Source organism: Haliaeetus albicilla, chromosome 5 (genome assembly GCF_947461875.1).
Source record: "Haliaeetus albicilla chromosome 5, bHalAlb1.1, whole genome shotgun sequence".
Lineage (NCBI taxonomy): Eukaryota > Metazoa > Chordata > Aves > Accipitriformes > Accipitridae > Haliaeetus > Haliaeetus albicilla.
Window position 1 is genome coordinate 19,583,189 of NC_091487.1, and position 25,887 is coordinate 19,609,075.

Sequence of the window (25,887 nt, forward strand, 5' to 3'; positions counted from 1 at the left end):
GGCGGCAGCTCGCCCCGCCGCCCTCCCCCGCCGCTCGGCGGGACGCGGCCGCCCTCGCCCCCGGGCCGCCGGCGCCACGGCCACCGGGGAGCCGCGCACCGGGCCGGGCCCGGCCCCTGAGGGAAGCTCCCCTCAGCAGAGGCGGGGCCGCCGCCCCCCGAGGGTCGCCCCGCTGCCCCGGGCAGGGCTAGGGCGGGCCGGGTCGGGCCGGCACCTGGCAGGTCGGGCCGGCACCTGGCAGGTCGGGCCGGCACCTGGCAGGTCGGGCCGGCGGAGGGCGGCCGCCCCCGGCCTCCACCCCTCAGAGGAGCGGGGGGCTGCCCCCCCTTGGCGCCCGCGGCCTTCCCGCCCGCGGGGGGGGCCGCCGTCCGCCCCGTCCTCTGCCCAGCCCCGGGCCGTGGGGCGGAGGAGCGCTGTGCCGCCCGGCGTAACGGGGCCTCTGACGGAGACCGGGAGGAAAAATCTGCAGCTGACGATATCTATGCCCCTACGATCAAAGCTAGAGAAATGACTCCCTTCTGCCAAAAGAGGGCACCTCTTTCTCTGCGGGCCTGGCTACCGATTGCCTTCTCGACCAGTTCCCGCATCTCCGTCTTCCAGCACTGGGCAGTCGAGGGGAAACTGTGTGTGGAAGACGGAGGCAGCTCTCCAGCTGCTGCCGTGTGGTTTATAAATGCATTATTTTCAGGGTCAAAGAGCTCTCAATCCAAACCTTCTGGAAAAATCATTGTTACTATAAAAAGAAAAAGCTAAACTCAGCAATATCTGGCAGTTGCTACAGTGCTGAATTCTACTTTAAAATAATTGGGGGCTAGAATTCAGCTCTGTAAAACATGCTAGTATATAAACGCTCTTTCTTTCCAGTGAAAGAAAACCTACATATATTTTATTTTAGAAAGCAGGTTAATTACTACAACATCTCAAGTCGTTGTGATAGTTGTAGGGATTGAGTGCACCCTCGGTAAGTTTGCAGATGACACCAAGCTGGGAGGGAGGGTTGATCAGCTCAAGGGTAGGAAGGCTCTACAGAGGGATCTGGACAGGCTGGATCGATGGGCCGAGGCCAATCGTATGAGGTTCAACAAGGCCAAGTGCCGGGTCCTGCACTTGGGTCACAACAGCCCCACGCAGCGCTACAGGCCTGGGGAAGGGTGGCTGGAAAGCTGCCCGGTGGGAAAGGACCTGGGGATGTTGGTCGACAGCCAGCTGAATATGAGCCGGCAGTGTGCCCAGGTGGCCAAGAAGGCCAACAGCATCCTGGCCTGTATCAGAAATAGTGTGGCCAGCAGGAGCAGGGAAGTGATCGTCCCCTGTACTGGGCACTGGTGAGGCCACACCTCAAGTACTGTGTTCAGTTTTGGGCCCCTCACTACAGGAAAGACATTGAGGTGCTGCAGCATGTCCAGAGAAGGGCAACCAAGCTGGTGAGGGGCCTGGAGCACAAGTCTTATGAGGAGCGGCTGAGGGAACTGGGGCTGTTTAGCCTGGAGAAGAGGAGGCTGAGGGGAGACCTTATCGCTCTCTACAACTACCTGAAAGGAGGGTGTAGTGAGGGGGGTGCTGGTCTGTTGTCCCAAGCAAGAAGGGATAGGATGAGAAGAAATGGCCTCAAATTGCAGCAGGGGAGGTTTAGGTTGGTTATTAGGGAAAATTTCTTCACTGAGAAAGGGTTGTCAAGCATTGGAACAGGCTGCCCAGGGAAGTGGCTGAGTCACCATCCCTGGAGGAATTTAAAAGACATGTAGAAGTGGTGCTTAGGGACATGGTTTAGTGGTGGACTTGTCACAGTCCTAACACAGGTTAACAGTTGGACTCCATGATCTTAAAGGTCTTGTCCAACCTAAACGAGTCTATGATTCTATGATCTACTTTTTTTTCTATTTTCTATTAATTATGTTGCAGTTAAAATGCAATGGGAATGGACACTAAGGTCTTAGTAATTAGAAATCTCCCTTAATGGTGGATAATCATACATTCAAAGAGTCATTGATGGTCTCACAGCCTGAGGTGGATTTGGTATTGGTCTGATCCCTGGGGGTGGACTGTGGGCAGTTCTCTGCTGGTGTTGGAGAGACGATCACCAAGTGTGTGGCAACAAATCTGCTTGGGCCGCATGCACAGAGAGAAGCCAAGTCCTTTTCCCACATCGCACAGTAAACCAACGTCCGAGGATGAATGGGACTCATGCTTCCTCTTTGTTTTTTTGTATTTGTTGTTATTCATAGATGATGCATAACACATCATGTTACAGGATTTTATTCCCTCCTCCTTAGTCTTCAGCATAGACTGACATATGGCAATTAAAATTAGCAATGCTGGAAGACATTAAACAGCCAAAAAAAGAGGAAGACGAGATGCCAGTCAAACTAATCAGACTCTGTGCCAAGGGCTAAAGGTAACGGCATGCTTTCATAAAAAATGCTGGTGTATCTTTAAAATTATTGATAGTTCCTATTAGAGGGACAGCCCCCCCCCCCCCATATTTCCCTGCTCTGCCAGTCTTTGCCAGCCAGAGGGAAAATGGATCTAAATCAGTGCTCTCCCAGACAGCAGAGACAGCAGAACTGCCTGAGCACCCTCAGTCGGCACTGAAGTCTCCATCCACTGAAGTTGTTCTTGGGTGGCTTAGATTAGCACAGTGAGAACAGGAGCTTTTAACTGCTTGCAACCATGATGTCACTGTGATTGCCTAAAGGAATGTGAAGAACAATCACATTATCCAAAGAATTATCCAAGGAAAATTACTCAAGGATATTGAGTTGAGGATATTATTTTGTTAGTCAGGAATACTTATTTTTGTGTTGGTCTTGGGTGTAGAGAGAGCATTACATTAATGCAGGTAAGAATATCTAGCACAGTTTTGAAAGTATACTACTGTTGCTGGGCATCAAAAATTGCAAGTTGCCTTGATTTTTCAAATCTGATCTTCACCAAACTAAAATGCTATAAAGGACGAGCAGTGATTTAATCTCTTGAGAAAGTGGCTTTTTAAGGACATGCTCACTATTAAGGTATAGGGCAAGTGTGAGTTGATATTGGCTGGAATCCTGAAGTAGAAAATGAGAAGGTGGCTGACAAATATCACAGGTGTGGCACCTTTTGTTGTTTTAATCTCCTTTTCTTCCTTTACTTCCCCTGTTTTAATTAAGGTACTTGTTCTAAAGAATACTTTCTTGTAAAAAAGGTCACTATTCCCTCTGCTCTTGGGTAGATAGCTAGAAAAACTTGAGTGTGTGGAGAGCACAAACAGTGTAATGATGCAGTCACCCATTCAGAGCATTCAAGCAAGGTTGAATAAAGAAATGCAATGTATTCACTAGCATAAGGAAAAAAAAGTTATCTTTTAGTTTCAAGTGAAAAAAAAATGGTTAAACATCTTGCTGACATTTAAATTAACCCCAAATTGAAGTTAACATCTTGTGAGCCTGAACACTGAATTGCCATTAACCTCAGTACAGTCACTTGTGGCATCATTATCAGGAAACCTGCTATGTTTGCTCTACCCCTCAACACCACAAGCACGCAGCTCCCTAGTGTCTGTGTGTGCAGGTATTTAGTGACAAAAAGATTGGTGGTGGTAAGGCTTAGCATGATTGTAAATAATAGAAAAAAATCTATGTATTTACTAGTTCTGTTGATAATTTTGAATGATAAACCTGTAATTAAGAAAGCTACAGTCATGGAGTACCCTAGTAACGATTACCAACAAGTGTCTGGTCAGAACAGAGCTATTATTAATGCATCAGCAAATTACTTGGAAGACTCACGCAGAGATTTAGTTACTCTCGCTCATTGACAGTGTCAGTACTTTTTAATTAACTATCTCCATTGGAAATGATAAGCTGGTACAGGTACACTTAACTAAAATGCACTGCTTATCTTTGGAGAAGCTATGGGAGAGCTGCAATTTACTCCCGAGAAAATTTTACACATAATGAAACATCTTGCTAGAGGAGCAAAGAAACCATCTCCAATATGTCATGAAGCCCAGCTGTGTTTGGGTTGCATAGGACTGACTGTTAAAGACTGTTGGTACTCTGGAGTTTTAGTTATCTTTGGACAGTTTATTCAAAACAAGTTTTCCTTGCCTTTCTGGAAGAGCATTGTTTGAACAGTTAAAACAGAACTACATGCATATCTGTTACAACCAAACTCAACCTTTACTTGAACCATTAGTTCGCCTCACACCACATACTGTCCAGCAAACCAAACCCCCAGCCTTCACTCTTCCCTCCACCTCTGCCACCCAGCAGTGCCTCACTTCCATGCTTATACCACAGTCCAAGTTGCTTTGGGTGACAGCTCTGTGTTGGAAAGATTTGCTGAGTTTTTCCTAGCAGAACTGATCACTTGGTTTATTTGTTCCCACCGAGGGACTTTGGAAGGATCTTCTGACAATGCATTAGTCTGAGCCCTGGAGAGTGTAAGTTAAATCACGCTAAGTTCCTGGAAACCAAAAAATTCCAGCTGGCATTTAACCAGGAATGCCTCAGAGCTTGTCAAATCACTCTACGACAAAGTAGAAATACTCATATATGTAGCATGAATAAATCACATTCTTCACAAATTAAGGATAAATGTCCATTAATTGTTAGCTGACCTTCCAGAACTCTTAAAGCTTTCCTCATATGAAGACATCTTCCTACTTAGAACTTCTCTAATTCTCACAGAATGAAAATAATTAAAATTATATACTCTGTTAAAAAGAAAGTTAACAATGGCTATGAAGCTGTTATTTCCGTTTTTAGAGCACACCGCTCCATTTTCGTGTTATTTTCCCTGATCCCTGTCTTTTCAGGCTCATCAGGGACAGCATCAGTTTCTGCATGTAGCATAAACAGTACAGATTCTCCATACAGAATCAAGGGAAGGTGAAAGCAGAAAGCAACCTTCCTATCTGTTCCATGGACATGCCAGCAGCACTCTGACCCGTACTTAGCTCACATTATTTACAAAGTTCTCAAAACCAGATAAAGCAACTGTAATGAGTACTGGGTCTCTAAATTGCCAACACAAGCTAAGAAAAGAACACCTAAGTTCCTGGTACTGCTGTGAAGAGTGAGTGTAAAATTCCTCTGTGTTATAGGCAAGGCTATTCCACTGTCTAGCTCCATTTACCCTTTGAATAAGAGACCGTACAATAATTTCCCCAACAATAACTCAAAGCCATAACCTTTTTGATTTGAAAGACCATCTGATAACCACACCAGAGAGGTGCAGAGAGGATATGAAAGATGGAAAAGAAGCAGTACTTCATGGAGTTTCTCTATGGACTGGTTGGCGACAGTGTACGAAAACAAAAGAAAACTCCTTGCTAGCCAGATGCCATATGATTTCCTAACCACACACCTTTTTTATAGTAATTTTTGAATGAAACAGAGATAGACATTAGATAAACATTAGGAAGTAGTGCACTCCCCAGTGCACTCCAAACCATCTTGGGGAATGACACTGCAAAATGAATGAGGTAGCATCGGAACAGCTACCCAGTCAGATTATTTGGGATCCAGAAGGAATTCTGAATGAAGTACCACACTAGCGCACAAGATTTCCAGGCTGCAGGACCAGTTGTTCATACATCCCACAGCACTACTTAAAACAACTCTTCAGCACCAAAGCCCACCCACTTCAATTTAGTGTTTTGGACAGTGCTTGGGTTTCTGAAAGGGGGGAACACCCCCCCCCTCCCCCCCGAGGCTTAGGAAATAACTGACCAGGAGCCAAATACTGCAAGAAGCCAACACAGCAAATATTAGAGCTTTCATTAGAAGTGATAATTGCAAAGCAAAGTTTCAATCCAATTTGAAATGTACACACTTAGAAGAAGATGGAACAAAGGATATATAAACAAGATTGACTTTATTTTTATTTAAATTTTACAAACAATAACTTTTATTCCAGCTACTTGGGGCCAACTGACAGTCTCACAGAACAGTAAATTTTAAACTCATTACAGCTAAAAATGCAGAGAGAACCTCTGAGGACAGTCTACACTTGTTTTAATCTTGAAAAGCGTATTAGGAACCACAGTGAGGATAAGGCATATAAAAAGGTATTTAAAAATGCCAGTTCATTTGTAATGATATGGTTATAGATTCTCCAAAAATCTCCCCGTTATCAACATTTGAATGTTTCTTTCAATTACAAATTAGCCATTATAGCAGACATTATAGCTTAAAAAACAGAAATAAGCAGTCTTGCAAGTAGAGCGGCAGGCTCAGTGTCAGTAAGTGAAACGTCACAGAATACTGGAAACATTCATGATGGAACCCACATATTTCCATGTGTATCAGGTGCGTTAGTGTAAGGAATATTCCAAATCCACGGTTGATCTGTAAACCAAACCCAAAAACACGCTCATGACTTTCAGTTATTAAATGTAAAATTTTGATGCTCTTCCTCCCCTCCCTTTGGAGGAAGAAGGTCAAAATTTCCACTGATTTTCACATAATCCCATGTGCAACTTCAGTATGCTGAAAATTTTTATTCACCTATTTTTTGAAAGGGTAAGATTTCGAGTTTTCAAAAGGCTTTGCTTCCCCCCAAATATTATTTTAAATATAATTATCATAACCCAACATACTCCCCACCAGCTGTAAAAGAATTTATTTCAGACAGTAAACAAGAACAGTAATGCAGCCAAATTTGGTTTGGCCCAAACGCAGCAACTTTTGTGCTGTGTATCTCTTAACCCAATGGAATTATTTATATAAATAAGTGCTGTAACACATTAGTATTTTCCACATGGACAGTAAGAATTCAGTATCTACGAATGACGCTGCCTGAACTCTGAAATGTTCGAGTTCACGCCTCACTTTTTCAAATATTACATCTTTAGATGAGCAACAGGTTTGCAGCAGACAGTTCCCTCCCTCCTTCTCAGAATACAGAAACTATTCCCACTCTTGGGAAGGAGAAAAGGCAACACAGAAGGAGCCAACTGCTAGTTCTGCAACCTGCTCTAGGCTCCTCCTTGTACCACATACATGATGCAGAAAAGCAGCTGGTCTGTGAAGCCGAGCTATTATTCTACTTCTCTCGGGCTACTCCTACTGAAATACAGAGAAAACTCCTTCAATGCTTTCAGTGATTCTTCTCAAATAAGAAGTTTATATAAATCTAGCCTGCTTCTTTTCTCCATCTACAAAATGAGCCCTGAAGGAAGACAGTGACATTAACCTGTACAACGCATAGGTTAAGCTGAATTGTACTGAGGATGATGGAGTAGTTCGTTTATCAAAAACAAGCAACTCATCTACATGTTATACTATATATACTTGCTAAAGAAGATTTGCTACATGGTTTTCAATTGAAATTTTACAGAAGCTATTAATTATGATTATTGTTGTCCAATTTTAAGTTTACAGGATCCAATGCCAGCTCTCACAATATATGAAGTGAGAATTACTGTAGCAAGAAGAGTAAGAAAGTGACAGAAGCAGTAATAAAGGGACATATAAATCACAAAACAGCACACTGTGACAAGTACCAGGCCAATTAAACATGGGGCAGGGAGAGGATTCCTGCTAAGTACTCATTATGACTTGCTACTAGAGTGCGTTTAGTTCTAGTACTGTAGATCCATACGTTACAGTGAAACATATCCCAGCTTTGCAAATGTTTTACAAAAGTGTCTGTTGAATCTGCCTCACTTGAAAAAAGACACTATGTTTAGAGTTTATGAAGACTGCTGGGATGTTACAAGCCACAGAAATGTGATCACCAGAGAAAGAACAGCCTGTGCAACAAATGCCATCTTTCACATAATGTTATTGTAAGAGGACAATAAAAGCAAACATCCATGTCTTCCCCTGATTTAAAATCATGATATATCTTCTAGGTGGAAGAAGTAGTTGGCTGTCTTTTGGGTACAGTGGATAGGTGATTTCCAAGCACAAAAAAATAAAAGGCATCGGAAACTGGAATAAACTATAGCACTTAACTCACAGTGCACTGCCAAAGAACACCTCTAGATTTCTGGGTCAACTGCAGGATATTGAAACTTTGAGTGATCTCTTAAAAAAAAAAAAAAAAGTAGCATCATTATTTCCCTAAGCTTATTTATCAGTCTCCTGCTTGAGAGCCATGTGTACCTTTTGTGTTTTAGGTGAATACCTTACCGCAGCGTAAATGTTAATAGTTATAAGAATAGGTACAGAATAAAGCAAATGTTGGAAAAAGCATCGAGGATTTCAAGCATACACCCAGATTTGATCACTGACCACTATCGATGACATCAGAAAAAATCCAGTTCCACTCAAGCACTGGAATCTGTCACCTGGAGTACATTATGCAGCTTGGACCTATCCATCTTTGCTACCATCTGCGGTTACTCTTAATTCAGCAAAACATACAGGCAGAGGAAGACTTAGATGTACAGAAATAACTTCAGTCACTCCTTAAAGTGCTCTGAGATACTTCAATATCTAATTTAGTTCTTTTTTATTGTGGCTATTTTAATAAAATTTTCTTAAGGTAGCTATGAATGTACTTGGAACTTTGTTCTATTAATGGGATGCTGTTGGTTTTATAAAACACCTGATTCTATTTTAATAAGCCATGTGTAAAACTATTGCTGAAACAAATTATAATTTGGTTGTTTTTAAAATGTCAGATCCAATTTAAAATTATTTATCACTTTTATCACTGACAGATGGTAGTATGGTATGTATAGACAAAACCAGAAAAGTCTGTGAATTACAGGAACATGCAATTGAACAGTAAAGTATAAAATACAATTAAAGCATCTTTGTGATCCTCTTCCTACAGTTTAAAATACAAGTGTCTTTTTCACTGTGAGTGATCTGGATGAGAGCTATTCCTGGTTGATTTCTAAACACAGAGACTAGATTCTTACATCATCTTTCACAATATTTCATGAGCCTTCCAATTGAAAAATGTAGCTTTAAAGTATTAAGTGTTCACATATATAGAAAGGTTACTCACAAATAACTGGAGTTCTTCAAGTCATTCTACACATACATTCTAACATGGCAAACTTACTCCCTGCTGCATGATGCTGGAAAGTTCTTCCTTTCAGTATTGGCAGAAGGCGCACACTACATTTCAGGCTCTTTTCTCCCCTTCCTTTGGATGAGCATGGCATTTAAAACAGAACTCATATTGTTCCTCTCAATGCAAAAATCATACCCGAAAGATCTCAAGAAGGGGGAAAGGCAGACAGGGTATAGATGTGGGATCTATAACAATATTCACAAACAAGGTAATAATTCCTGAAGGCCAGGACAATGAACACTCATTGGGGAAAAAAAAGAAAAAGAAAACAAAGCCAGTACTGCAGTTTAAAAACAGGATTTGCTTTGTTTCTCAAAGTGCTGATGTGATGAGAAAAAAAAAAAAGTCCCTTGCACTTTTCTGAGGCCTTTCCCAAGTTGTTCTAAAAAACCCCCTTGATGTACTTAATATATAAAGTTTCAAGTTCCTCCCATACAGCAGATTATTTCACCAGTCAGTAAACTGTGTAATATTTAAATCACAAATTCAGTGACATTCCCTGACTACAGCAAGCAGCTTGTACCTCTTCCCATGCAAAGGTACAAACCACCTCCCCCCACCACCCCCCCCGCCCGGGGGCTGTACCCCTTTGTGTAATGTAAGTCTGTTGTAAGAAACTTCTCAATAGGGTGAATCAAAAGTGATAGGGGTATCAGTCCTCAAGCACTCTAAATGAATTGCTGTACTTTCAAGAGAGAATCAGGTCAACTTGTATTGGTAAGAGAGATAATAGCAATATTGCAACTGAGATGTGACAATGGAGCTCATAAGAAGATAATTTTATACAACAAAATAGCAATACTCATCTGAAAGATTCTAGAGGGAAATAAAGATCTGAATATTATCAAAGGCATAAAGAAATTTTATTTATGAAGATATCTTGCTAAGTAAGATTGGCTGTTGTGTGCATGTTTCCCACATACCAGACTGGATCATTTTCTCTTTTCCTTCCAAGGAACTCTCAAATTATATTACTGGTCTACGGGTTTCTTTTATCTTAGTACCACCAATACATTCAGCTTTGTCATAGTCTTTTTTTTGTTATGACAGCCTGAATCTGTTGCTTAACAACAGAGGAGTTCAGGAGCTTGTTGTATCTATATAGTTTATCTATCAAGATAAGTAGCACTTACTAAGTAGCACTATCAGCTACCAGGTAATTTTATTTTTTTTAAATTCTTAAAATGTTTTGCCCTGAAGATGCATCTGCTGCCTACAAATGGCCTGCTGCTGCTCAGCTGACTATTGGAGGTGAACAACTGCAATTGCTCAAAGCAGCAATTTGCAAAGAGTTAATAACATACGTTGCACACACCAAATGTTATCTGCTAAAAATTAATGAGGCCCTTTGTCATTTCAGAGTAGGAATGATCTTAATCTTTATTTTAAAACTGCCAGATGTAAACTGTGTGTGTTATTTCCTGCAGCAAGAGAAAGATGCAAGCTATGTATATCATGCATAATAAAACTGGTTTGTGCTGGTAATTTAAAGCAGCTGGGAAGCAATAGTCTAAAGGAAAAATGTCTAAGTCTGTGCAACCTTAACTCTGATCTGTTAGGATGACATAGTTACATTTCCTCAGACTTCAACTACAAATCTTGCACTCTGCACAAGATGGATCAAATCAAATATAAGTTCAACAGCTAGGGTGGGCATCATACTTCTATCCTGAAAAGAATAACAAATATAAAGTGCTTTTTTAAATTCTTGGGTTGACCAACTATTGAAACAAAATATTGACCGTCTGGTGAATTTGCTGTCTCATGATGATGCTCTCAACTAATGATCTGAAGCATATTTTGGAAGATCTCTCTTAACCAAACACAAGCTTTGAGCTCAAAGAAATTGGCTAGTAATGTGGCAAAATCAGATGAATCTAGTAGCTCCTTCTGGTCTTCAAGTCTGTAACCCCATCAAAACAATACATAGAAGTGGTCAAACTAAATGGTGACTCTGTAACTCAAGCTTCCTCTTGTACAAAGTGTTAAATTTTTCACAGTCGTTATAAAAAGCTTGAAGAAAACCAGGTTTTGCCATATACTCGGATGTTACAATTGGACTCTGGGAGGCCATCTGAGGAAGCATCTGATGTCAAGTTGTCTTAAGAGAGCTTCAATCTCAAATTGCAGGTTTAGTCAATAATAATGCTTTTGGTTCCACCTAGGAAGGAAATGGATGCCAACACAGACTAAGATTGGTTCCAACACCTGCTCCACACCACCTGCCCTGGTATATGAACTACAATGACAATGTATACTTGCTGCTTGAAAAAACTGAAAAACTAAACTTCTAAACATACTCAGGTTTACATTTACCATTGCTCTGAGTGTTAAATAAGTGAAATATTTTCTATTCAATGTATTAGTATCACTAGAAACAGGACTAGCTTCTAGCTGTCATCTTCTCAGAAGAAAGGGTATTCTCTTAGAGTTTGTACCATATTAAGCATACTGAGAGGACCCAAAGTTCTCCAAAAATTCATATAGGATGCTGCCAGTCAAGTTCTTTCAAACTCTAGAAAGTACACAGGTTCCATGTATCTATGCAATATTAATTAGAAAAAAGTCTATTGAAAAATGTGAATGACTTGCCCAGAAGTCTTCTTTCTTAATTTCTTCAAAAGTGTTTTAATCACTTGACAGAGAAACTGGAGAATTCTAGAACTTCGGACAAAAAAACAAAGGTGGGAGAAAGGTAGAGGCCACATACAGTGACATTTTCCCAGAACTTATCTGACGTCCTGAGGATACAGCAGGTCCTCGTAAGGGACCTCAGAGTAGTAAAGGATTTCTCTAGCTTAGCTGGACAAAACACTGATCTCTTCTTTTAGGCAATCTGTCACTAGTAGAAGGCAGGATAAATGAAAATTATCCCCACTTTTTAAATAATAGGATAAGCACAAATATCTAAACCTACCAGAGCTGGAGGCAAATATGCCATGAAGTTTTTCTTGTTTTTATCCAACACAACAGCAGTTTATGCGTAATAAGTGAGATGGAGTGTTACTAGTTTCCTGAAATCACTACAAATATTTACCAAATGTAATTTCACCATACTCCCAATTCCCACTTATTGAATGCGAGACAAAATATAAAGTACTGAATATCTGAAGTTACAAGAAAAAGGTCAATTTGCTCTTCCACGTTAGCGTAGCAATGGCATATTGAACAGCAGGGCCCTTTCACAATGGAGAGCGCTGTTCCTGTGAGACATGTTACAGATACTTTTGTGTATCATTAAGAAAATGAAATCACAGCTGTCAGATGTTGAAAACTTCAGCTAGAGAACTAATGAATTGTTAAGCGGACTGTACATTTCTCAACAATGCTTCAACTTACATTAAAGCAAATTTCCATCTCATCTGCCCACCACTCTTCCAGCCTCTCATAGCATGAGATTTGACAGCTTTAGCCCCCAGTTACCAAGGTAAAATAGATTTTCCCGCCGGAAAATACTGAAATACATTTTAATACATTTTTACAAATTGTTAGAATGGCTCAGGAAAGAAGTCTTCAACAAAGAGCAAAATAACCAAAGACTAATGTAATTCATATAATTGGCATATATAGAGAATAAGATGTAGTTTCACTCTAACTTTAGATTAATCTGAACTGAGCTGGAACCTGTCTAATTTTCTTGTATACACATATATTTTCTCTATACTACTAGTCAATTGAACAGCCAGTTGCTTTCCTTGATTTAAATACATACATTGAGGAGAAAACTGAATGAGAAATAACTTGTTTATCAGAAATTACTTGCCCCCCTACTTTACGGGGTTCTCTTCCAGAGGGTTTGAGCAGTTCCAAAGCATTCTGAACTAAGAGCTCAGAAAAAGCTTATATAAATTCCTGCCTTGTAACCCAGTCACAGCTCAAAGAACTGCCGATAAATATATATTTTAAGTCATTCCCTTTTCAGTGGCGCTGTAAGAGAATTCTGTAACTAGTGCGTGAGATTAATAAATCTGAAATCTGGCAGAATAATAATAATGCAGAGAAATGTTTCAGATGTTTCACCTGCCGAGGACTCCCTAAAAAAGCAGAAAACAGAGCCAATTAAGCAGAAATCTAATCCCACTTAAATGTAACTAGAAAGTTAAATGCAACTCACTAGGAAAAAAAACAGATGTAGTAGCCCAAAATACTGAAGCTTACTATAATACAACAGTATGTGTTGTATTTGTTTACAACACATGTAATTCACTGATTCATTGAGCTAATTGATCACATAATCATTACTTTCTGACAATTTTTAGGTCCACAAATATTTTTTTCAAGCATTATAGTGTCATTTGTTGGTGGCTTTTTGTTTGTTTGTTTCTTTTTTTGGGGGTTTTTTTGTTCTTTTTTTTAAATCATCCTATGTAGTTAAAATGAGCTACTTGACATGAAAATATTTCTGCTATGATTTCTCTCACAGAAGAAATGTTACAAACTCCTCATCTCAACTTGAAGTGACTATGCTGCTACCAGCTATGGTTTGAGACCCAGTTAAATTTTATTCTTTGTTCCCTTCAGGAAGATCAAATTACTATGGTTGGCATAAGCAGATGGAGTTTACCTGTCCATGTATTGTAAAATGTGGCTCTGAGCAAGTTTGAAATACAGCTGAAAACTAAATGAGAGCAATGGGAAAATTTTAAATACGTTATATGTCACAGAGATGATGTATCATAATTGCCCTACCAGTGACATCTTAAAGCACATAAATGCATCCTTCAGTAACTATAGCTTAGCCTATGATTATGTTTCAGTGAAGGATAATCCATCCCTCTGGGAGAGAAAAACAGTGCAAAACCAGGAAGTTATCTGTCTCACAATGACCTCAATTTATACTCTTTAGAAATCTTCAGAAGAAGAAGAAAATCATCATTTTTTCTCCAAGAGATCCTCTTTTCCTGTTTTGCCTAAACTTGAGTTTTAGAATGAAACCCATTGACTAATGAGGCAAACCAGGCAAAGGTGGACAAGTCCTTTTTTTTTTTTTTCTCTCTGTTATATGGGGTGAGAGAAAAGTAGGACAGGGACCAAATTATTTCATTATTATTGAACATATGGACTAAAAAGGACTGTGGAACAACCTCATGAATTATTATGGCTGAAATCAGACAGATTATTTACATCATTTACGGACGAGTTTATCATTGTATGTCCTGAGATGTGTTTTATTGCTTTTCAAGATGCATTTACTCCACTATAACAATTTTCATGCTGGAAGTCCAGTCCAATCTGATAAACACCAATTAATATGACAGAAAGCCATTGTGACAAGATGACAAATAATTTCTGCAATTAAATTATTTCCACGAACTAAGGAACTGTTTTTCTTTCACTTTGTTACATTATATAATATAATTCTCTAACATTAGAGTATGTCTGATCCAAGATTTGAATTTGTACAAGTACAGAAAAAAACAATGCATTTTGATATACCCATCTTCTACTTAGAACTTTAAATGGCAAATCTATGGCCCTGCTCCTGACCATCTATCTGTTCACTATTGCACCTGCTTCTCCTCCCTCCTGCTCCTGATAGGAGTTTTCTGATTATATGAAAGTGATATGTACTTTGTTTTTCCATGGTTAAAGAGTCTGAGTTCATGGAAAATCCCCCAGAGCCTTTTCTCCTTCAATTATAGGGATCAGTCAATATGGTTTCTTTAGGGAAAGGCTAATTACTTGCATTTCTGCTTATCAAGACTTTATTAAAATACATCTGTTTATATCACTCCAGAGACTTTGGGAATTGATAACTGTATTGTTAAGGACAGATTATTTTATGAGTCCATCACATAACATGGGAATTCTTTAAACATCTCTTCCACCAGGACACTAAGGCACTGAAACAGAATATTCAGGAAAGAGATGTGAAAAGGCACAGGCAGCTGACTTTGCTTCCATTGCCAAAGCCTAGACAACTTGAATTCTGACATCTGTTCATATCATGGGAGAAAGCTGAGACCCAAAAGCTGAAGTACAGACAAATGAGTTCTCTACAGAAGTAAGCTTTCCATGCAAAAAGTGAAACAAGTTACTTGGAAAAAATTTTTACATTTAGTTGAAATATGCATAAAACTCACTGACACAGTAGGTTAAATGGAGGAATTAAAGCAAGAATAATATTAATTATACAACTACATTTTTGCACGAGGAAGACAGTATATATAACATATTTGAGAATACACACAGATGCTAATTTTTAATCTTTATTTTAAAATTTCCAAGAATTTAAGTATGACCCTTTAGAAAAACCTTCCAGAAAACATCAGTTTGAGCATTAGTTAACAAGAAGACAGTGCATACATGTCCCAGAGCACAACAGCTGGTTGTAGTATATTCTTCCCCTTTAGTTAGCTAGTAAACCAGGCATAACCCCTGCCACCACTTCCTGAAACAACATTAACAGTACGTAAACGGGTAGCATGTTTTGTACTAAATAAGCCACTATAATAGATTGTATTATCATTTCTATATTGAGCCAGTAATTTTTCTCTAGCAAAACCGAAATACCATTTAAGAATTCTTTTAGGTAAGTAGTAAGCTTTTAAAGCAGAAAAATCATCTTTGCAAGTTACAGAAATAACACGTATCATATTGAACAGATGAACTGTACAGCCTAGCTGTATAGCTGATGCCATACTCAAGGTTTTAGCTTCTATAATCATGGATCTACCTGTGAGAAGCCAGTTTTTTTGGGAGCTGATGGGATTCACCTGACCAAGTTGGCAAGCCTCTTTGCCAACAAGCTGGCCAGACATGTAAGTAGGGCTTTAATCTAGACTCAGTGACAGAAGGGGATGGAGTTTTGAGCAACACAGAAGAGCCAGGGGCTGCTGATGCATTAGGAACCAACAGGGCAACACCTGTGAAATGTGCAAAGGAACTAGGGCTTGTTTCTCTAAAAAGGTGAAATGGTCAACAGCACAGCTGAAGTGCCTCCACACAAATGCACACAGTATGGATAACAAATAGGAGTTGGAAGCCACTGTGCAGCTAGAAAGCTGTGATCTAACTGTTATCACTGAAACGTGGTGGGATGAATCACATGACTGGAGCACTGCAGTCAAAGGCTATAAACTGTTCAGAAGGGACAGGCAAGGAAGAAAAGGTGTGGGGGAGTTGGCCCACTATGTAAAAAAAAAAAAAAAAATTGGATTGACTGCACAGAGCTGTGTTTGAAAAACAGTGATGAACAGGTTGAGAGCTTATGGGTGAAAAATCAGAGGTCAAGCCAACAAACCAAAGAGGCCACCTGATCAAGAGGATGCTGCCGAAGCATTCTTACTTCAACTACAGGAAGCATCATGCTTACAGGCTCTGATCCTGCTGGGGTACTTCAGTCACCCCCAAATGATGCATCTTTACTGTTATTTACTATATAATACTCTATAAGTCTATTTACTTCTTAGCTTTTAAACAGTCTTTCTCCCCACATAATTTGTTAGTTCAAAAATCTACCGAAAGATTTGAGTGGCTATAAACACTATCTTTCCTGAACCCTTTCTTACTCTCTATTATTTCAAGCTCTGCTGTAGATGATGTCTTTTTTAAATCATGACTTCTCAAAAAAAAGTTAGTTTCAATCTTTTTGCATTAGTTTTTAAGAGCAAAAATATAAAAATTTACTATTCCCAAATGTTGCAGGTGCACATCAACATCATTATCTTCAATGTATTTTTAGGTTTTCAAGCCATCATCACCTCATAGCAGCACTTACTTATCGCTTTCCTGATTTGCATGTTCTAGAGAGAGTCTCATAAACCGAGAAGATTGAGATTTTGTGAATCTCTTCAAGTGTTATGAAATATACCCACTCCAAGGAGGATTACAACACAGATCTTCAAGAAAATGACATCTGAAACTATGAAATATAGAATGGACCAAAAGCAACTCTTCTTTCTACTGATTTACAGCAATTCTTTCACATTTGCTCTATAGTATTTATTTCACACCCCACTTCCAGAGGCTTGTGTTTTCCTCACACCTGCTCTCTTCCAAACATTCCTCTTTCAAGGCTCCTTCCCCCATTAGTTCTACAGAAAAACATTTTGATTCCATAAAGAATATCTATTTTCCTCATGCATACAAATATATTGGAAGAGGAATGAAAAAATAATATTTAGGTTGTTGATCCAAAACGTAAACAACAATAAAGAAAAAGTTAGAACCAAAGGACTATAGTTGCTTTCTTTGAAATTGCAAGCAGAATGTGGGACTGGCATCATCTCAAATGCAGTCATACCACAAAAATATTAAAATAAAGCTTTGGAACATAGCAGTGTTCAAATGACTCAGAGTTACTCAAATTAGTTTGCTCCATATATAACACACCTACTTTTCTTCTGAAGTCACACCTTACCTTTGCTTCCATACTGTTCTGGTGGCAGGTCATAAGGTACAGGAAAATATATCGCTGAATCATTACTTTCTGAAAGCACCTTCCCTCTCACATGAAAGTAACCTTTGTCAAATCCCTATGAAGAAAGGAAAACATACAGAAAAAAGACTTATCAGTTCTAGAGGAAAAAACCAAACCTAATCCACAATACATTCTTTCTCAATAGAGTTATTTTAATAAACAAAATGTTTTGCCTCCATTACTGAGATTAGATATTTCCTAATGCACCTTCTCTGTCTTAAGAGCTCAGCTTCAGCCTATTTTCAGGCTCTTCTTCTTTTGCATTCATTGGCTTGGCCCCACAGGTGGGTCCACATTGGATATACTCTACCTTCTCAGTCCCTTACACATATACCAATCTATTTCCATGTTCACTAGGTAAACACACTTGTGGCCTTGCTTGTGTGAGCAATTCTATCCAAATTGCCTAAGGTCTTTGCTAGTACCATATGGGCAGCACATCTCAATACAATGAGATGGCGCTTCTTTTACATAAATACTTACAGATATTGGAACCAAATTTTTAATAATTAAACAAAATACTAACACCTCTAGTGTTTAATATTCAACTAAAGGGAAAAGCTTTAAAATTTTTCTCTTTGCTGTTTAGCTTCATTCTGACCATATTAGTTAGATGTTCAATGTGTTTCATGAACTGAATTAAAATTCAACTTGTGATACAGAAACAAGTCTACAAACTATACTTTTCAGATATCTTGGGTAACGCTATCCATGTACACTAAAATAATTTAATGAAGATTTGAAACTTCTTGCATAAAAGTTTCAAAGACTACACTCATATTAGAACGACAGTGGATTTCAAACAAGATTAAGGACTACAGAAAAAACTCCTATAACGCAATACAATGGCAGATAGATTTAAAGCGATTCAGGTAACTTTGGCAGATGATACTGCTTAGCCATGTCTCCAGAGAAATTGGATCCCATTCATCAACTGTAATGAGTTATACCAAAGCAAATTTCTAATACTGAGATTTCCAATAGCCTATTGTCAGTCAAGTACAATTTGATTAGAACAGGCTAAAAGTTTAAAGGCTATCAAGCTTTTATTATTAATTTCTGAAGACATTACTGGACAACTGTATTTTTCTTTCTGAAATCATATAATACTTTGAGTTGGAAGGGACATTTAAAGGTCATCTAGTCCTACATCCCTGCCATGAGCATGGACATCTTCAACTAGATGAGGCTGCTGAGCCCCATCCAGCCCGGCCTTGAATGTTTGCAGGTATGGGGCATCTACCACCTCTTTGGGCAACCTGTGCCAGTGTTTCACTACCCTCATTGTAAAAAAAAAAGTCTTCCCTGTATCTAGTCTGAATCTACCCTCTTTTAGTTTAAACCAGTTATTCCTTGTCCTATTGCTACAGGCCCTGCTAAAAAGTCTGTCTCCATCTTTCTTATAAGCCCCCTTTTAAGTAGTGAAAGGCTGCAATAAGGTCTCCCTGGAGCCCTGTCTTCTCCAGGCTGAACAAACCCAACTCTCCCAGCCTTTCCTCATAGATAAGGTGTTCCATCACTCTGATCATTTTTGTGGCCATCCTCTGGACCTGCTCCAACAGGTCCACATCTTTCCTGTGCTGAGGACTCCAGAGCTGGACACAGTACTCCAGGTGGGCTCTCACTAGAGCGGAGCAGAGGGGCAGAATCACTTTCTTTGACCTGTTGGCCATACTTTTTATGCAGCCCAGGATACAGCTGGCTTGCTGGGCTGCAAGCACATATTGCCAGCTCATGTCTGAATATTAACTTATGCATTATCCAAGCTGTAGGATCCATCTGTCCAAGTTTTACTGGAGTACTGTTTTATAATAGTACAAGCAAGCTTCTTTATTACCACTGAATAATCCCATTTTATTCAAACATCATGTTGGCTGAATTGATAGTCCCATCTATATACAGTACTTTTGCGATACTAAGTTCTTCTTTACTGAAGTTTTACTTCATCAAATGGTAGCATTGTAAGCTGGAGAAAGCAACATTCATATGACCACAGAGCATGGGATACAAAGCAGCCTTACACCTTTTTCTTTGATATTCAAGAAGCATAGTAACAGAGAAAAGGGAGAGCTGGCAAAGACAGTGTCAAGCTGTATTACAGCAGTTCTAGCAAGTCAGTTCAAGAAACTCCTTTAGCATATAGATGCTTCTTTTGTCTCATGACCCAAAGTAACAGGAAACTACAAGTTATGACCTAAGAAACACTGTGTATTATTTCAAAGACTAGCTAAAAGCCACTGCCTTTTAAATGAAAGAACAGGAGAAACAAACAAACAAGGTCCATGATGAACACCAAAGTTGTACAGTTGTTGCCTGGCACCATCCAAGTTTGAAATTTGTATAACCATTGCTATCAAAGCACATAGCGTAGAACACCACTTACTTAGGCCTCTACATATATACATAGTAATCTCAGTTAATTCAAATATCAAGAGCTATGCCACATGTATTCCACGCTGAAGTTCATAGCAGTGGGTGCTTTTCACAAAACATAAAATGCACCACTTGTGGGACATTTTTAATCTCATTTTCTTTCCTGTTAGCCATCTTTTTTTCAACCCAGTAATGTTTCCATTTCTGCTTCATTTCTTCTACCCTCTGTTCCCTGTTATTACTTCAGTGTGTTTCTTTTCAGGCATTTTGCTTCCTTCTCTTGTTCTACGCCTTTGCTTTCCTCTTCATTCTTCCTCAGTAGCCACCAGTTATATTTTCCTCTCCTTTGAGTCTTATGTCTTCTCTGATACTGTCCTCCAAGCCCACTGGACTCCATCAGTTGATTCCCAAATTGTTTTGTCTGTCAGAATTTAACCTGTAGAGATCTTCCATTCAGGAAATGCTAATCTAGGAAAAGATACTTAGTTTTCCTCTTAACATCCTGGAGTAAGGGTCTGGGTTATAGAATACATCCTTTAATAAAGCTCTCTGAGAAGATTCACATGCTTTTAAAAGTAACTCTCATGTCTGTCTTCACACAGATCACACAGAAACTGAAATGTCATACATTTTGTCTGTTTTGAGCATTTCCTGAACATTGACAGTTCTCATTGCTGTTTCCAAAAAACAAACCAGCAGGATTGTGCCTAAAAAAATTCTGCCTGTCTTTTAAATTTTCCTCAGCCATATTCTATTCTTTCAGAATTTTTCCCTCTGCAGCTCTATTTTGTTCTTTGACTACTGTTCACAGCAATACATTTTGAAATGTTAAGAGATACATTTCTCAGTTGGGAAAGCCTATTTTTTTAAATACTATTGTGGGTTCTATTAGTGCCTTACCATCATACAGTGTAAAAGTAGGCATTAGGAAGAAGAATGGGAGAAGGAAGTAGAACAGCTTTTAAAATTCTGCTTTCCAACCTTTTTTTACCCCAAACAAGGCAGACTGGAGACTATAAAAAAACCCATCACATAAGACAGAGGTAAGAGTTGCCATCCCTACTTAAGTAGGAATTAACACTGATATCACTACAGTATTTTGATACGAGTGAAGTAACTCCTACAGGAAACAGCTGATTATTCCACTGGATGATTATGGGACTATCCTTTCCCATGCCAGTAAACAGAAAAAGGCTTGCTCTTCAGCAAAACTATTTAAAAACTCACTAGTATAGGCAGTTAAGAATTAAGGATGCACACAAACTTGACAGTGACCATGCTCCTCTGGCCAGAAGAATACACAATGAAATCCTTACTCAACATTGAGGCATATTTATTCAAACCAGGGCTTTACTCAACTGTGTCAGAACATTTTTTTGTAAGAAGCCCACAGTGACAAATTCAGGTATCTAAAGCCAAAGTACCTTGGCTTGGAAAACATGCCTCAGGGTGTCTTTACCACTGGAGTTTGAAAACCTTGTAGCAGTTCTGTGAACAGTAAAAGCAAGGTTTAATTAACATCCTAAAATCCACATATAAAATCTCAGTTTACCTACATTGTATTTATTTCCCCACCCCCACTATTTCAAACAGGATAGAAGACTTCATCTGAAACTAGATAAATCAAAGAAGAAAGTGTTACTACATTACATTGGAAGTTAATATTACAGTCAAGAGCTTAACCTACTTTTAGTTCTGGTCTAAGTTAAGCTATGATTGAAGGTGCTTGGTTCAACTGTTTGAACTCAGCAAAAATTTAAGCAGTTCAGTTCTGATGACACACACATAATGGCTGGCTGCTCTCTAATCCAGATTCAGCTCATACACCCATCCCCACAGGCAACTAACTGTAAGACAGCATTTTACTCATTACCAGTGAGTATTCACCAAACAGCATTTCAGAATCTGAAATACTATTGTTAGTTGTCTGTGATTATCTAGATATAATTGTAGCATCTGGTAGTACTAGGTAGGCAATCATGGGTAAGTTCTCAGTTTAATAGCAACTACTATATTTCTCTGAGTTTCTATTTCTAAAAGCTGACTGGCTAGTACCACATTCTTCAACAGACCTGTTAGAAGATTTAAGTATTCCACAAACTTTTATACCATTTTACAGGTCAAGCTCCATTTATCTTACAACCTTATGAGACACGGAAGCTGTGAGGAGGAACTATTTAGTTAAAAAGCTTTCCATTAGACACTTTCAGGATTTTTCAAACAAAATAATTACTGCAACATGCTTCCCAGAAGTCCGTATTGTTAGGTGATGTTTCTCTCAACATGTTTTACATGTTAAAGATTAACTTATTTCAGTCTCTAGAAAGGAATCCCCAGCAGCTGAAAGAGCAAGCTGAACATGAGCGAGAGTGAAGGTGTAGGAGGTGAGAAAAAAAATGGAGATAGAAAGGGAAATGCAGTTCAAACAGAGGACACTATCTTTTGTATAAACATTATTTTTTAATCAAGAGAAGCTTGTGATCTAATGTCAGCATCAGCTGATTTTTCCCTAAACACTAAAATTGCAAATGATGACAGCTGCTGCTCTGTTGAGAACAACCATTCAACATATTTCTGAGAGTCTGCATTAGCACACCAGGCCAAGACCCAACCCCAAAGCATAACTTCTGGAAGCATTTTAAAAAACAGACAAAACCTGGCAGTCAACAGCTGGCAAGTGAGGAACAATCCACTTCCAAATTTGTATTCAGCAGAAAATAGAAAGCCCAAACCACAGAGCTAATGGAGTTTTTAAGATTAGGAATATTATATGTGTGCTATGTGAGTGCACCAGGGTAGTGTGGCCGAGCGGTCTAAGGCGCTGGATTAAGGCTCCAGTCTCTTCGGGGGCGTGGGTTCGAATCCCACCGCTGCCAAGAATGTTTTAACAGTTGGACTCTATGATCTTCAAGGTCTTTTCCAACCTAAACAATTCTATGATTCCAAGTCTTAACTTCTACCAGAATAAAGTGTCATTAACTTTGTGATCAAACTGCATGAAACAATCTGAAGAAACAGAACTATCAGAAATTGGCAGTATTAAATTGGCATTCCAGTAGCTAGAGTGTGCCGAGTCTCAAGGCCCAGGAATGCTCAGTTATGTTTCAAAGCACTTCATCTAGCTTGTATTCTGTATATTTTTAATTGCAAACAAACTTTAGAAAATTCAGTTTCTAAATGTTAGTCGATTCCTAGTTCTCCATTATCTTCACCTAAGACCATTCTGCCACATATGTTAAAACCACATTGAACAAACAATGGTCTTGACAACCAGACTAAGTTATCAAAGGACGACTTTTTATACAGTTAACTACAGGGCATATACATAAGAGATTCACGAGCTAAGCATTGCAACTTGAGTATCAGATGACAGCATGTACATAAGGCAAGTATTAATATTTGTCTCTCTGACTACCTCCTCATTATCAGGTGACTCCACAGGCACTTCCCAGTGAGGAAAGGAAAGACAGCTGCAGTCTCTCTCCCCATTTTGCTCCCATATACACCATATCATGTGACTACTGACAGGTGACTTAATTTGAAGACTGGCAACCAGAAAAAACAAGTATCAATATTTAGGAAACTGGGAGGAAACTAATATGTATTAAATGTTACATTCTTGCAAGTTTTAGATGAGGTTGAATTAAGTTGCATTCTGAGAGTTCTGAAACTCAAACATAAGATTATCTCATGCACACTTTAGATTTTAGTCCAGCCACATGTATAGAAGCACATATTTGCTTGCTTTCTGTAATTTATGTAGGACAAGTAAGAGCTGAGAGGGCTGCAGAGAAAGCATTGTACTTACACAAAGCATCTTTGCGTTGCATATGTTTTAATTACACTACTCAACAAAAGCAAACTGAACTTTATCATGAAGTATGATATATTAGAATTGTGCTTCTCATATGTACACATTTCTGTCAATTCTGGACAAACAACTTTGTCTTTCAACAAGTGAATGAGAATCAGAGGCTAACCTATTACATACCATTTTGTAAAAAAAATACAGCAGGCCAAACAGACTCAGTAACTGAGGAGAACCTTGAGAACATCACTGTGTCACAGACTTGTATCTGGATCTGTTTCTTCAGATTTATACTTGCATCTCACATGCACCTTTGTCCCTCCACTCACTACCCTTCCACCTCAAATGATACAGAAGAAAAAAAAAAGAGAGAAAAAATGAAGAACAATCAAACAATCTCCACCCTAGGAGCAACTGAGCAGGCTAAGGACTCTTCAGCCTAGAAACAGATACAGGTGTATAGAAAGAGGAGTATGGAAAAGGTGAATAGAGATCACATGGTTATTTCATCTTTCAATGCAAGATGAAACATCAAATGAAACTAATTTTCAGAACACTGTGCTTCATGTGACATTAAGTTGTGGAACTCAGCCAGAGCAGGTGTGAATGCTAGGAGCTTATAGGCATTTAAGAGAAGACAAGAGATGCTCACAGAAGAGGCTATAGCCTCCAAGTCAAGAAATCTTCAGGGATAAACTACTACATACATGCCTGACCATTATACTTTTCCATATGTGTCTGCTTTTGGCCACTGAGAGTTTTGAGATGTTCCTTTGATATGACAAAGTAAAGCCTTCTACTCCCCCAACAGTGGCTACTGTAAAGTAACCAGTGTGACAAAAAGGGAAATATCTGGGGACTTGGCTCTACCATTTATAGCGCACAACACATTTTCCTCAGTCAGGTCCTAGCCATTTACACCCATTTTCATCCAAAACCTCAATGATAAGCCTTTTCCACAGGCACTGGTTCCAAAACCAGGCCAAAAGAAGGTTATCTCAATGTGATCCTACACTCACCTCCGTGCTCTCTGCCACCTTGAACTTGCTTCTTCCTAATTCTTCCTTGCATCAGAACTCACCTGATCATGTTGAGCTGGTGCATGGAAAAACTCTTTGAAAACTTGTGCAATTTGGTTTTGGCCAGTCTGAGCGGGTTTAAACCACAAAGAATCCACTGAGCACCAGTGCCAGTACAACTAAGGGAGTGAAGACAGCCACAGACAGGCTACTATAATGGTGGGGCCAACTGATGATGCAGTTCCACATACTAAGCTAATCTACTACTTTGATATGTTTGAGAAGCCAGACTCCAACCTATCTTATCAGGTGGTTAATTCTCTAAGAGACTAATCTGCTGAGTCAGACAGGTACAGCAACCTACCTGTCACCAGAATATGATCTTGAGTTACAGCAAAGCTTCACTATATATTATTCTTCCTAGGCTGAGAGCCTAAGCCTGCAGCAGTTATAGGTTTAAAGAAGAGAGGCCTTGAACAAACAAAAATGACTGACGCATCCCAAGATTGTCAGCATCCTTTCTGCAACTCTGAACTTGCCCTATAACTACTCAGTGAGATCAAGATCTTGGCCAGGTTTGTGTGAGTAACTTTTGTTGTTTTGATCTGCTGTATGTATAGAAATTAATTTACTCTGAGTAACTACTTCAATTCCTGCTGAAGGCTCCTTTTTTACTGCATAGTTACAAAACTTCCATAGACTTTGATGACAAAGGATGGCCCATTAGACAAAATTCTCATCTCTAAGGGTTAACGACACCTTTGAAATAAATGATTTTTGACAAATGGAGATCCCAAGGGTCAGATCCTATCACTTAGAAATCTGCTGCAGTGCATCATTAGACTGAAACACAGCCTTAGAGCAAGTTATCTCAAGTTATGGATGCTAAATTAAATCTCATTTGAAGATATTCAGAACCATCTTCTAGAAATGCTGACTCCTAAAGCTGCATAAAAGGAAAAACTTTGCCAAAAGCATTGGTTTCTACTAAAACATTACAAATGGATTTAATTCATGAAAGGCATGTCGCTGTAATGACAGCAGCTTCTACAAATATGCCTGAGGAAGGCTTAAACTAATGTGGACACTGCTAGCACAGTATAACATGATACTTACCTTGCCTGTGTATTAGCTCTAGTTCTTGGACAGTTTTGCCAACTTGTACTGAACTCTACTGCTATAACCATCAACTGGCAATTCTCAAAAAACATCTTGTGTGCATTAAGCTATTTTTGTTTTTTAGATATGAG

General features: G+C 39.1%; 1 protein-coding gene and 1 non-coding gene across 3 annotated transcripts in view; one reads left to right on the plus strand and one right to left on the minus strand.

The window, feature by feature from the left end:
- Nucleotides 1-5,842: 5,842 nt before the first annotated feature.
- The window catches only part of TDP1 (tyrosyl-DNA phosphodiesterase 1), a 50,287-nt gene continuing 30,242 nt past the window's right edge, over nt 5,843-25,887 (minus strand). For both annotated transcript variants that reach the window (XM_069783663.1, XM_069783662.1), the window contains exons 15-16: nt 17,378-17,492; nt 5,843-6,332 (exon numbers count right to left, since the gene is read on the minus strand). In XM_069783663.1, coding sequence (XP_069639764.1) covers nt 6,259-6,332; nt 17,378-17,492 — 189 coding nt within the window. In that variant the 3' untranslated portion in view covers nt 5,843-6,258. The remainder of the gene's footprint in view (nt 6,333-17,377; nt 17,493-25,887) is intronic.
- Nucleotides 22,605-22,686, plus strand: TRNAL-AAG (transfer RNA leucine (anticodon AAG)). The gene has a single exon. It is a non-coding gene; the product is annotated as a tRNA-Leu (tRNA).